We start from the raw sequence: 12,908 nt of genomic DNA, 5'->3' as shown, positions 1-12,908 counted from the left end.
TAAGGGGGCGTTCTTTTTTGAGATTTTGAGAGGGGGGAAAGTTGGTCAATGAGATTCTGATTTCTATTGATCAATAATACTGTGTTTATTTTTCAGATTAATGTGAGGAGCAGGAAAATTTTATTTTCTTGGGTACCTCCTAGGTGGGAAATTCCCACCTAAGAAGAAAGTTGCTAATACTTGAATGGGACAAAAATACTCCTTTTAATAATAAATTTTTATGACTAAAATAGTCATTATCTTATTTAATTGAGAAATAAAAGAACATGGATAAATGCACTTACCCGGATAAATATTTACCAAAAAAATTTACCCAGAAAATTACATTTACGGAATACAATTTGACCAATTACTCGGCTCGAATCAAGCTGTAATTGAGAAAGCCCTCCCAAAGGGCACTAGATGACTAAATTCATATAAAGCTTCGTCAGCAAATCATCTATGTATTATTTCATTTCCTTTTTTACTCGCTATATTTCTTCGCTGTCTCTTCTCCTACTTCCTCTCGTTTTCTCTCCCATCTCCTACTCTTTCTGCCTCAATCCACTGCAACTCAGATGACAGGAAATCCCATCTCCTACTCTTCCCAGAATCAAGAAATCCCTAAGCATCCCCGATCCCAACACCGGCTGCTGTAACTAGAGCTACGTCCAATGCAGTCCCAATACTAACCGTGTCATCCAACTCCTGGTTTACCAAACCACCATCAACTGTTCAATCCCGACGGCCACCGGAGATCTCCCTTACCTGCAAACCCTGGAATTCACCGAGATCGCCAACCTCACTACCCCCATCCTCTATTCTACCACCAGACTTCAAAACCTCAAAAGATTCCGCATATAGAACACCACTCTCTCTGGTCCACTCCCTGCTTTCCTTTCTCAGCTCAAAAGTCTCGAATACCTCGAGCTATCCGTCAACCAGTTCTCCGGCCTCATTCCCGGTTCCCTAGCAGAGCTCAATAAATTGACACATCTTGATCTCGGTTGGAACAAACTCACCGGAAAGCTACCCGACTCCTTCAGTAGACTGAAAGGTATCATAGACTTATCCGCTAACATGCTTTCCGGTAAGATCCCCAAATCCTTCGGACATTTGAACTGTGAGGAGCTCTATCTGTCATCTAACAAACTCACTGGGGACGCATCAATCTTGTTGAGGGAGAATGCGACGATGACGTCGATGATTTTGTCGTGGAACCGACTCGACTATGATCTATCCAAGATCAAATTTGCCAAGAACCTGGCGTTTCTGGATTTGTCACATAACAGGATTCGACGAAGCATTCCGAAACAGATAACCGAACTGGATAATCTGCAATTGGGTTATAATCTGCTGTGTGGAATGATTCCGTTCGGAGGGAAGGTGCAGCAGCTCGGTGCTCGATCGTTTGTCCATAATTTGTGTTTACGTGGTGCACCTCTCCCTGACTGCAACTGATCCGGTTGCCGGAATATTGTTCAGTATCGCTGCAGCGAAAGAACCAAACCGAAACATCGTTACGTTGATGATTTTGGTTGGCCAGCCGCAGCCTAGGCTGCGTAGCCCGTAGTACATATCCTTTTTTTTTTACTTTATTTCTTGTATTGACAAATATGGCTGAGTAGAAGGAAACTATATTTCTGTATAAATCGGTTGGGATCTGAGTTAAAATCAGCCCCCCACAAGATTACCCTCGCAACGTTCGATAGCACATCTCCGCGTATATTAGAAACATCTCCCAATGATGAAATCATCATTTTTGATATTATCATCGGAAAATATTCTCAATACATTGCGGGATGTTTCTTGGGGTCTTAGATTCTTGTACAGCTGCGTTGCCGGGTCAGCTGACTAGTTCTAACGGCCTAACTGCCGTGTATTTCTCTAATATGGATCGTTATATGATGGATTTGATAAGCTTGCTCCTCACATCCCATCATATTACATAAGCAAAAATCTCTCCTGAGATTTCAACAAAAACCTCCCTTCTGTTAGTGATTCAGGAAAAAAAATAAAATAACTAAATTACCCCTGATAAATTGTCAGAGAGTCAATAAAACATTTTAAAATGTAGAAATTGTCCTTGCTTCCCTTTCCTCTCACAATAGAAGGGAATGGCGTAAAATCCTACCTCCAATCTCCCCTCACTAGTTTTTCTCATTGATTTCTTCTTCTTCTTCTTCTTGGGAGTCTTAACCACATGGTCTTCTCCACTGCTCTCTGCAAGAATCATCTACCACTGTGGCTGCTACGGTTATCCACAACCCGCCATTGCCAACTACTTCAATCACCATGTCCTTTCCTTCCTCGAAATAGAAATTGATTGGGCGAGACTTTTCGGACAAATACATGGTTTACTTGTTCTCCTTCCCTGGAGCAAGCATCTAAAAGGCAACAGATTAAGAAACAGCAAGAGCGGCTGTTCTAGAGCGATATAGTGAAAATGAAGTTGTGGGTTTTAAAGATCACAAAAATGAAAATAAAGTCATTGCGTGGATTTAAAGAATAATCACTTATAAATGAGAGCATCGGGGAGAGTGCGGGAACAAGAAAGTACTCGAACTCGACAAAGGGAGAGACAAAAATGAGGAACACGAAAATATGTGCTCAGCAAATGAAAATAAGGGGGGAATGAAGTCATGAACCCATGTCTCGTCTTCAAAAATTGATACGACCATGACCAGCCGTGGAAAAGCATGAGAAACTCTATTGACAGTGGTAATCCCAGAAAAAGAAATAAGTGAATAGGGTGGAAACAGAGATGTGGGTATCATAGAGAAACAGATGACAAATAAAACCCATATAGAGGATTCTACGATTGGAGCCGTCAGTCATGGAAAAGAAAGAGAGAAACAGAGGTAGAGAGGTCTTCAGAGTGATGAGTTGAGGGAGGAAAAAATGTTTTTCCCCCTCTTTTTCTCGTTGTATTTATTTCTGTTTTATATTTTTTTTCAAGGCCTTTCAATTCACAGTCGAGAGAGAAGAAGAAATTAACGAGAAAAATCAATGGGGGAGAACGGGGAAATGATTTCACGCCACTCCCTTCTATTGTGAGAGGAAGGGGATGCAGGGGCAATTTTAATATTTTGAAATGTTTTATTGACTCTCTCATAATTAATCAGGGGCAATTTAATAATTTTATTGGTTTTTTTTGTTTGAATCACTGATGGAAGGGAGGTTTTTATTGAAATCTTTAAAAGTTCAGGGGATATTTTTGTTAAAATAAAACTATAAGAAAGGCTTATGATTTTCATAACTTTAGGAAAGGTTTCTGTATTTCATGGGAGATGTTGCCAATGCACAATGGGCTGAGGATGGTGTGAGGTGTGTTGTTATGTGAGGAGAAGATCCCAATTCGGATTTGGTGTGATTCGCGTTGACCAGAGATCAATAAGGTGTGAAATGCTGACTTTTTCACTCCCGTTGGATTATCCTTTCATCACCGTTGACACGCTTTTCATTTTGCAACGCTATACATCTAATCTAATTGATCAAAAGATCCAGTTTTGATTGTTCGCCGTGGCCCGTGGCCCGTGGCGGTGCAAGTCGAGTTTACACTAATAATATCATGCCACGTATGGTGGATAATCAAGGCAATCTCCGGTAAATCACTCTGAAAAAACGAAAATATAAAATAGAAGGAAAAAAACAGAAACAAAATTTCAGTAAATATTTCTTTGTGATCAATTATTTTATAAATCGACCCAGAACTGAAATTGCTTTCGGCACCGGTTTTTGGGTCAGTGATTATCCTGTCCGAACTCCAAATGGATGGTCTATTATAATTAAAAAAATAGAAATAATCAAAATCCATTATTTGGGTCAAAGGGGTCGATGATTCAATGGTTTTTGGTAAAAGACGGATTCAGGGTGAAGTGAAACTAATTGCGTGGGCGGTTTCCATATTGAACAGTACATGATCTAGGCTCCATTTGGACAAGTGTTGGAATTTTGGGTAATTGAAAACTCAAAAACAAGCCAAAGGTATATTCATGTAATAGCATTTTTCTAGGATCAAAATTTTGCAATGTATGAAGGTGTATCAAGCATATCATATCATTCCAGCCACATCCTGATACACTAATTAAATACTTGATGTTTGGGGATTTTGAAATATTCAGGAGATTGGCAAGAGCCTAAAAGTAAAACAGGCCCTTGTGAAATTTTGAAAAATAAAAAAATAACCTAGAGCGTGTTGGAAAACATCTGGTATGCACATCAGACGTAACTTTGTTTCTTACGTGTCAGTGTTTCAATACTTTGAATTTTTGGTATTTGAAAGTGGAGTTGCAAGTAGACCTGTTCATGGGCCGGGTCGGGCTTTCACTCTGTATTAACAGATTTTTTTAAAGCCCGAACCCGAGCCCGGCCTATAACTTGGACTTGAGCCCGGCCCTTATAAAAAGCCCGAAGCCCGGGCCTGTGCCCGAGCCCGAAATTTAGTCCATGCTGTTACTACTGTTGAAGCGGTTGAATAGAGAGAGATAAATTATAAAGAAAAAATAAAAAATGTATATATTAAATTATAAATATATATATTTCAATAAATATTATATTATTTATATAATATATAAAATACACATTATGTACTTTATAAAATATATAATGCTGAATTAGGCTGGGCCAGGCTCGGGCTGGACTTTTTTGACAAATTCCGAGCCCGGCCCGAAACATAGTCGGGCGTACTATGTTAAGCCCGAGGTCAAGCCCGTGGGCCTAATTACATGACCCCGACCAAGGTGCGGGCCGGTCCAGGCCAGGCCATCGAGCTACCCGGCCTATGAACAGGTCTAGTTGCAAGTCTTGTAGTAAATAAACATGCATATGCACTACAATAGAATTGTATTTGCAAGTTGAGTTGTTTAGAGAAGAATCTGAAGTCTTACTACATTCATGCAACAATTAAAATTTCAATATAAAAGACCTTACCATGTATTTGAATCAGGCCTTCAAATCTATGGGCAAGTTTTATACTGAAAAATGAAACTTTGACTTCCCAAGATTTGTTTGAGAAAACTATAGAGATAAGGTGAGGTGAAGTGTTAACTTAGACTAGTTCATCACTAAGGTGCTATATATGAGTAGATGGGCCAAAGTAACTAAGAAAGAAAGAATGGATTGTATTGCATCATACTAAGGTGCTATATATGAGTAGATGGGCCAAAGTAACTAAAAATGGTTCTAAGATATATAGGGAAATGTCTAAGATAGACTAAATGTAACCCTAAAATGACAAAGTTATTCCCAAAGATAGAAACTTACAAAACAAACTAAATTGTAAAAATGCCTCAAAGGTTGGAAAGAGTGATTATCTTATGAGCTGCTTTAATAAAGTCCTCATCAGTGTCCTGCTATGTTCATCACTAGTAGATCTATTTATGGGTTGGGTCGGGCTTTTGTTCTTCATTAATAATATTTTTTTAGGCCCGAGTCCGGCCCTTATAAAAAACCTGAAGTCTGGGCCTGAGCCCAATTTAACAGAGGCTGAAATGCATGATTTGTACAATGTTGAGAAATGCAGGATTCACCGCTGGAGAGAGGGGCGACTGAGTTCACTGGTGGCGCGATTGGCATCGGTGCATGAGTTTGCTGGTTCCTGAGAATATGCAACAGTGTGTAAGAATGAGAACTGAGAGAGAGAGAGAGAGAGAGAGAGAGAGAGAGAGAGAGATGACCGGTGCCTAAGCTCGCCTGTCGCTTGTGAAACTCAGAACGGTGGCTGCCTACCTGGGTTTGTGCCGGTTCTTGAGAAGAGAAGATAAAAGATGAAAATAGGGAATAGGAAAGGGTTAATCAACTAGGGTTTACAATAAAATACAAAATGTCGGGCTGGGTCCAGCTTTTGTGACAAATTCCGAGCCCGACCCATAAAATAGTTAGACTCGGGCTTTTAATCCCAAGGTCAAACCCACGGGCTAAAATCTATGCACAAACCCGTCAGGGGGTCAGGCCAGGCCCGGCCAGCCCGTAGGGTTACCCGGCCCATGAACAGGTCTAATCACTAGCTAGATAATTCAGACAACAAAACAGTTCTGAGCTTGAGTAATATATTCAGTGAGAGCAGGCTCATCTAATCATCACGAGACCAATGAAATGCCTACACAATTACCCCTCCCCAATTGATGAATTCAATGACAGGAATATCCTAACAAAGGACAAAGATATGAAGACAATACCCATAAAAAGAAAATTAATGCCAATGAACACTGAAGGACATGTATAGCAAACGGCTCTCTATTTTAAGTGTAATAAAAATGAACTTTGCCACCGTCCAAATGAATATAATAACAGCACAAAGTAGTGGTCTAGCTGTGGTGGTATACTGGTATTACAATTGCTTGTTTTTTTCTGGTTAATTAAGTAGATATCGTTGCTGGGAATTTGGGACACAGACAGTGGTGGATTACTGGATTTTGATCTTTCTGAAAACCAGTGACTCAAGTTTCTACTGGACCCAGATCCGAGATATATGCTCGTACTGGGTATATAAAAATATACATGTTAATTCGCTGGAACCTCATTTGTCTTTTCAATTTTCATTCCTTCTTTTTGCGGTTTCGAATCCCCACTTGGATTTGAGTGAATTGTGTCGATGAAGTCATGGTCTCTCGCTTTAGATAAGTATCGATCAGTCCATATTGACTTTTAAGATTGAGATCCAGCGCGCAGAGATAAAAATTAATATCGAAGACGAAGACGAAGACAAAGCAAAACAAACCACTTAATTTGACTTAGGTGCCGTTTGACGAAGTTTATTTAGATAGATTTTTCAGCAGATCAGATGATCAAAAGATGTATCGAGCTTTTGGCAAGGAAATCGACTTTAATTCTCACAAGACCTGTTCATACAGCTTTTTGCACTGTGCATTCGCAATATTTTTATATTTATACGTTTTTTTTTTTATGGGGAGATATTCTAGTTGTGTGAGCATTGAAACGATATATTTTGACAAGTGGCACAGTCCTTGCATCCAGTTTTTTAAAAGTTAGAAAAGACTAAAAAGCTTCAATTGTAACTTTCCCAAATTTGATGTTTTCGGTATTTTTGAGTCTTTTATTTTAGATCTTTCAAGCTTACCAAACTGCGCCTTAATCTGTTTGGTCTTTAATTTGTTGAATATGACCATCTTCATGACCTATATATATTACAGGTAGTCTATCCTCTCTGTATACATACAGAGTCAGCTGAGTTGATGGACACTCACATCTCTACTAGTTCTGCTTCCCGCTCTCTCTTCCTTCTTTCTTTCCTCTTCATCTTGTCTTATCTTTCATCTCCCACTCTTTCCACCTCTGAGCGTTGCCACCCAGATGACAAAAGAGCTCTTCTAAGGATCAAGGAGGCTCTAAACATTCCTGACCACCTTGCCTCCTGGAATGTTAGCACAGATTGCTGTTACTGGGACTACGTCGGATGCCATACTGAAACCAACCGCATTTACCAACTCCTCATTTACGACACCAGCATCCACGGACCCATCCCTCCGTCCGTCGGCGACCTTCCCTACCTCGAAACCCTTGTGTTCAGCGACATCAACAACCTCACTGGCCCCATCCCCTACTCCATCACCAAGCTTCAGAACCTCAAAATGCTGCGTATCATCTGGACCCCTCTCTCCGGCCGCATCCCTGATTTAATCAGTCAACTCAAAAACCTCGAATACCTTGATTTGTCCCGCAACCAGTTCTCCGGTTCCATCCCGGCTTCCCTTGCCAATCTCCGGAAACTGACAGGTCTTCAACTGGAAGGAAACAAACTCTCCGGAAGCATACCCGACTCATTTGGTAGATTCAAGGACAACTTGTATGTGTTCGTCCTATCTCAGAACATGCTTTCCGGCAAGATTCCCAAGTCGTTAGGCCAACTGGACTGTGAGTCAATCGACTTATCTCATAATAAACTAGTTGGGGACGCAAAGATGTTGTTCAGGGAGAATTCATCGGTGAAGGGACTTGATTTGTCGAGGAATCGACTAGACTTTGATCTGTCAAATGTGAAGTTTCCCAAAAACCTGACGTTCTTGGACTTATCATACAACAGAATTCGGGGAAGTATCCCTCAGCAAGTCACAGAATTGGATTTGTGGCGGATGGATTTCAGTTATAATCGGTTATGTGGAAGGATCCCGGTTGGCGGGAAGGTGCAGCAGTTCGGCTATGAGACATTTACCCATAACCTCTGTTTGTGTGGTACGCCACTCCCCGAATGCAAGTGATCGGCTGGGTTGGCCGGCGACGGCATGAATGAAGGCCGCAAAGTTTGAATTTTCTGGTGTATGGCTTGTTTGATATAGTTGATTTGAAATATAGCAGATGACTTAGTAGGAGTTGTGCTTTAATGAACAAGGTGATTTAATGAATCTCTTTGCGACCTTGTAACTTTCTTGACAAAATAGGCATTATAGGTGCTTCATTCCTTTCCTGATTAGCGATACTACAATCACTGATAAAACGGAATTCTCTCCATTTTCTTAATTTCCATCTTCTCAATAGATATGGGATATCTATTGTTTCTTACTGGCTCTATTGTATTACTGAGTTGCGACTGTGAAAAAATAGGAACATAAGATATCTATAGGTTAGAATGAGGTCCAACAACAAAGGGTTTCCGTTGTATGATAGATAAAAGGCCCATTCGTTTGTCGATCAATAAGAGAGAGAAAGTTGATCAATGGATATCTTTCTTAGATAAAACTTATCTATCTCATCTGGAATAAAACATAATAAAATAATTTTGTTCATTTTAATATTATTTTTTTTTATGAATAAAAATGTCATCCTATTACTTCAGAATCGAAGGAAATAAAGACATGAATCACTTACCCAAATAAATTACAAAATTATAAACCAAGAAGGCCGAAAAGAATGCAATAGATCCAGATCGATCATGAAACTCAAAAAATATGGATAAATACACTTTCCCCAAATCAATGAACGAATGAAAAACGACCAGGGCAGTTTTGTTAATTCATTTACATTTTAATTTTCTTATACACTTGCCCCCATCAATTAAAAGTAAGATGCTTAAGATATTCTTTATCACGTCCGGACCATCATTATATTTATCCATTTATTAGTGTCCACTATATCTTCTCTCCTTTGACGTGCCACACAAGCCCACAATGCGCGCACATGCCATACAGCTGAGCTAGTACTAAATTAGGTGGATAGTCAGTCCACTACATAGTGAACCCATTTGTTATTTAATACCAGAAGTTGTTAATCCAATGGTCGTTATTACCTAAATTGTATATGGGGCATGGAAAGCACTATTCTCCTGCATATATACAATTTCAATGAAGTAGCTAGTTCCATCCCTTCACATGGTAGAAGAAATGTAGAGTGGGACACAAAGCTTATCCCTGCACCATTGTCTCCCAATTATATGGATTTGGTTACATGAATTAATTCTATCTATCTATTTTAATGGATCCATTAGGTATTATATCCATTCTCCTTCAGGCTTAGTTTCGGAAGGAATACAAATATAAATATATACAAAATAACACAAAATATATGATTTTATACTCTATATATTTGCATTTGTATTCCTTCCAAATTGAGCCTAAAACAATTTTTATTACTTCAATTCCCAGCTCTTTCAGTCCTTTTACTGCATGAGTTACAACTAGAAATGCTTACTACCGATATCATATCTTTCCGGCAGCATAACTTTTCCTTTTGCGCATGTACTCAAATCATTAAAAAAGAAAATTTATCAAAACTGCTACTATATCCAAAGTCCGAGCATCAGAAATTATGATTTGAGAAAGGATAGTGAGGGTTTTAAGCCGAGATTTGCAACATTGGTAAAGGGTGGTCGTATATAAGAACATGCATTCTGCCTTTTTGTGGCCCCACCCTACCCTACCCTGCCCCCATATGGGGTTATGGAATATCGTGATACGTGGACTCCATTAAGGGACGCGGCTGAAAGACCTATTATGCCCTACATGTTACTTTTCAGCTAAAAACAAATATTTCTCCTTTCCTTTGTTGGAGAAGCTTATGTGGATGATTCATTATTAGGCTTCGTTTGTTTAAAGTGAAAATTTCTTTGCACTGGTGTAACAGTATGCAAATGTGTAAGTGTAAATTTTGATTTATTATTTATTCATTTATTTTATATTTCATTCAAAACAAAGTACGTATAATCCTAAGCAAAGTTGAATTAGAATTCACACTTCACACATTTTTTTTTCATATGCACTCCCATACAGTTGTACTAGTGCAAATGAAATTGCACCGCCAACAAAGAGCCTTAAGGTCGATAATCTTATTTGGGAGGAAGTTTTATATGAAAATAAATTTTAGGGAAAATTTCAGATTAATACTCTATACTTTGGGGCTAGTTTCATTTTGGTCTCCCAAACAACCGAATTTTAAGATGTGTCAATCTAGTACCTAAACTTCTAAACTGTGTCAATTTACTCCCTACCATTAACAAGCCTGTTAGTTAATTATCTCTATCTCGTGATGACATGTGTGACTTAAAACTTTTGAAATATCAAAATTACCCTTTGAAATATGACATTGTTCATCATCTTCTTCCTCAAGAATCAATATTGAACCAAAGCAATATTGATCTATCAAATCGATTTTTAATAAACTACTTTTCTCCATCAGATCAGTCTTTGACAAAACGAATTCAGTATGGCATTCTCCGGATTGTTTTCTGGTGTCATCTTCCACATATTAGATCCAGTGCAAAGAACTAGTTAATAAAGAAAACTAGATGACACCCAAATGGCACTTGTGTCCTTTTATATTAATTAATTATAAATGCTAAATTAGCACGTTTTGAAAGTTTAAATACTGAATTAATATGTTTTAAAGTTTTGGGACCAAAGTAAGACTAAGCCCAAAATACAGGATACTAATATACAATTTTCCCTAAATTTTATCTTTGCTATGGATGCCACTAATACAATGCCAATGTGTGGTATAAGGCTGATAATTTCTGGAGGACTGAACATGTGACCAATCCAGAAGGTCGTGTTTGAGTCCATTTACAGCTGCATGCAACACCATAAAAGATGCCAAATTACAAAAATGATCTTATGAAGGTCATTCCCAAAAAAGTGGCCCTTGATGAGCCACAATGACTACCAATGATTCTAATATAGAATAATCTTTAAAATTGCCCAATAAGTCTAAAACGATGAAGTTAATAAAATATAAAATACAAAATCAATTCCCCATTCCCAATCCGGCTAAAATGCATTTTAGCCTTACTAAAGGTCCGTTTAGTCTGCAATCTGAATCGGAAGTGGAATTGAAATTAAGGTTTCAATTTGGTTTATGAGAATATGGCTTTGGAATCAGAATCAAAATGGGCCATATCCATTCTAAGTGTTTGGTTGGATGGAATTAGAATTCAAGTCTTATTTTTGGTGGAATGGCATTCCTCTATTTAAGGGATGGCCATTCCCTCCCCTCTTTTGGGAGTGAAATCTCATTCCAACTTATTCTAATTCCGATTCCAATTCTTGTTTGAATCAAATAGACTATGGGAATGGACCATTCCAATTCTGATTCCGACTATGAATCAAAGAGATCCTAAAATTTGTCAAAATTGGAACCAGATTGATCTATTTGGTTTATACAGGAATTGAAATACATTGGAGTGGGATTTCATTCTCAAAAGAAGGGGAGGGTATAGCCATTACTTCCAATGGGGGAATGCCAGTCTACCCAACCAAACAGTTTGAATCAGAATGGCCCATTCTGGTTCTGATTGCACACCCCTATTCCTGCAAACGAAACTGGCCCTAAAAATATGACAACAAAAAAACAGTTGTGTTTTTTTTTTCCATTTTTCAGCCTAGTCAATCCTATGTTGTATAATGGGAGGAAAAGCTCATCTTATTGCTTGTTATCACAAGACCTTTAAAATTCCTTAAATAATGTAAGAATATATCAATGTTTTTGAACTATCATTGACCCAGACAGTCGGACCGAGAATTGTTTAGACAGTTGGTTCTGTTTTACCCCAATCCCAGTCCCCGACTAAAAACCCTTGAATTGGTCAATGACCTGTTGACTCGGGTGGTTGAACCATTAATTCGTTCAACGATTTTTAGCTATTTTTTGTTTTAACTTTTTAATTTTTTATTAAAATGGGGTGATTGAACCGTCGACCCAGAAATCGGTGACTAGAACAATTTCAGTTCCAGGTCATTTTTAAAACATTGGATTATATGGTAATATAAACAATTTTAACCCTAACAACAACTTTGAATAGTGTTAAATATTTATAAATTATAGTTTTAATGGGACCTGAGAATATCACATATTAGAGTTAAGGTACTCTTACTTCAAGTTGGAACTGGATTGATATTAAACCCAACCCAACGGAATCCGGTCCAAGTTGCACCCTAGGCTCTGTATCTGCAACTAAGCCCATAGGTTGCCCGCGAAAAGCAAATTATATAATGATCTGAGATGACTGAATCATCTAATTCAAGCCGTCCTTTATCCTTGGCTTTCCAATGGGTGTAATGAAAATTATGAAACCCCACTCAAATGAATATAATAACTAGACGAAGTGGTGGTCATCTTTCAAGCTTATTTTCTTCTTAGATCTCTTTTATTGGGGAGTTGGGAGTTAAGGTGTCGATTGGATTGGATTTGATCCAATCTGATTCGGTTCAATATGTTTCTATTAAAGATGGATTAGGTCTAATCCAATTCAATGAATACTTTAGACCATTTTGGATTGGTCTAATTTAATGTTTGGATTGTCCAATCTGCTCAAATTGATTTTAATTTAGCACGTGTCTGGAATCATGGGCATTTATTCATTAAATGTTTGTACTTGATTTGTTTGCAAAACCGGGAAAAGCAATAGTGAGCCTGTTTATTGACACTTATGCGCCACTAGGCGCCATTAGGCACCACATCAGCAAAACAATGAGTAAATGACT

At 38.3% G+C, this 12,908-nt stretch overlaps 1 protein-coding gene across 1 annotated transcript; it reads left to right on the top strand.

Annotated features, from left to right (window-relative positions):
• The first annotated feature begins 7,142 nt into the window (after nucleotides 1–7,142).
• LOC104597507 (polygalacturonase inhibitor-like) lies at nucleotides 7,143–8,361 on the top strand. Its single transcript, XM_010259087.3, has one exon. The coding sequence runs from the start codon at nucleotides 7,176–7,178 to the stop codon at nucleotides 8,196–8,198; it is 1,023 nt and encodes a 340-aa protein (XP_010257389.1). The 5' UTR covers nucleotides 7,143–7,175; the 3' UTR covers nucleotides 8,199–8,361.
• Nucleotides 8,362–12,908: the final 4,547 nt, after the last annotated feature.

This window comes from Nelumbo nucifera, chromosome 7, assembly GCF_055504915.1.
Source record: "Nelumbo nucifera cultivar China Antique chromosome 7, China Antique-T2T, whole genome shotgun sequence".
In the NCBI taxonomy this organism is placed as follows: Eukaryota; Viridiplantae; Streptophyta; class Magnoliopsida; order Proteales; family Nelumbonaceae; genus Nelumbo; species Nelumbo nucifera.
The sequence above is the reverse complement of the archived record's forward strand: the minus strand, read 5'-3'. Positions and strand labels throughout refer to the sequence as shown.